The sequence below is a fragment of the Limulus polyphemus genome, unplaced genomic scaffold, assembly GCF_000517525.1.
Source record: "Limulus polyphemus unplaced genomic scaffold, Limulus_polyphemus-2.1.2 Scaffold8894, whole genome shotgun sequence".
Lineage (NCBI taxonomy): Eukaryota > Metazoa > Arthropoda > Merostomata > Xiphosura > Limulidae > Limulus > Limulus polyphemus.
The window spans coordinates 16,835-18,305 of NW_013674504.1; the positions used below are offsets into that span (position 1 = coordinate 16,835).

Genomic DNA, 1,471 nt, shown 5'->3' on the forward strand with positions numbered 1-1,471 from the left:
CTAACAAGAGTAAACTCTTACCTCCATAATGTCTCATGTCTGTCTAACAAGAGTAAACTCTTACCTACATAATGTCTCATGTCTGTCTAACAACAGTAAACTCTTACCTACATAATGTCTCATGTCTGTCTAACAACAGTAAACTCTTACCTCCATAATGTCTCGTGCCTGTCTAATAAGGGTTAACTTATTGTCTCACCAGAGACAAAGTGCAGTGATAAGTTAAGCATGGTATAGGATGTTTCAAACATATATTATACTTATAAATTAGCTTTAATATTGTGTCTCTTCCTTTTTTAACAATATGATATTAGTGATTTGAATAAAATAATTGTTGGTGTGCAAATTTATCATTGACTGTGCTCTTAAAAAGTGGCAGATTTATTGTCAAAAAATAATTAATTTGGACAGAAGATACCTGTGGCGAGGTTTATCCTCCTACAATGAACACATTTTAACATATCACAGAGAAAAATACTAGATTTATAACCGAAATAAGAAAGTTTCTCTAGACATACATCACGCAGATTTCGCACTTCCTGCTCAAGCTCTCGATATTGAGCCGGAAGCTTTAGTAGACTAGGGCTGCGAGCTCGTTTCAGGTTTTCTGTTTCACGGTGGTATCTGCGTAGGTCATCCAACTCCTGATTGAGGTCCTTCAGTAACTGAAACAAACCAAAGTAGGCCTACTGAAAAAAAACTTTAGCAAATAGCAGATGATGAAATATCATTTTATTATTTAATAACTTATACTTACAAGTTTGGAAAGAAAGTCGCATACATTCAGCACACATGCTGTCTACATGTATATTAAAATATTGTGTGTATTTATTGTTTTACAACGAGAAGTTTATTATTGAATAACTTATACTTACAAGTTTGGAAAGAAAGTCGCATACATTCAGCACACATGCTGTCTACATGTATATTAAAATATTGTGTGTATTTATTGTTTTACAACGAGAAGTCGTATCCTGATAGTATACCACCTTTTGTTACTTATAATTTTCACCAAATGAAGAGTACATTTTCTCTAACCTGCGTATTAGCTTTCTTCTCGTGTGTGAACTGTTCTCGTTCTCTCCTCGACAGCTCTTCTAACTTAGAGTGTTCCTCCTGTAGACTAGACAGTTCAGCTGATGTGTCATCTAGTTGTTCTTGTAGACTTGACTTTTCCTGTACCAATGAAGAATTATACATCAAAGCTTAGCTTCAAAGATAAATTATTACGGTATATGGCCAGTGGTTGAACTGGGACGGTATATTTTGGTATGCACACTGGTAAGGAATGAAAAAAAATTGCTGTATGATATATCAGACAAGTTACACTATTGTAAAACACCCTACCCACAACTCTTTACTTTCACACAAAACTAAGTTTGGCTTTAGTGTTTGTGCAACTATAGCATGATATGTTTCATCTCAGATCACCCTCCACCCCCACCCCCAAATTCATCCAGTCATTAACAAG

General features: G+C 35.0%; 1 protein-coding gene across 1 annotated transcript in view; it reads right to left on the minus strand.

Moving 5' to 3' along the window:
* The window catches only part of LOC106475630 (rab11 family-interacting protein 4A-like), a 14,926-nt gene that overhangs the window by 4,212 nt on the left and 9,243 nt on the right, over nucleotides 1-1,471 (minus strand). The window contains exons 6-7 of the mRNA XM_013936309.2: nucleotides 1,039-1,176; nucleotides 519-665 (exon numbers count right to left, since the gene is read on the minus strand). Coding sequence (XP_013791763.2) covers nucleotides 519-665; nucleotides 1,039-1,176 — 285 coding nt within the window. The remainder of the gene's footprint in view (nucleotides 1-518; nucleotides 666-1,038; nucleotides 1,177-1,471) is intronic.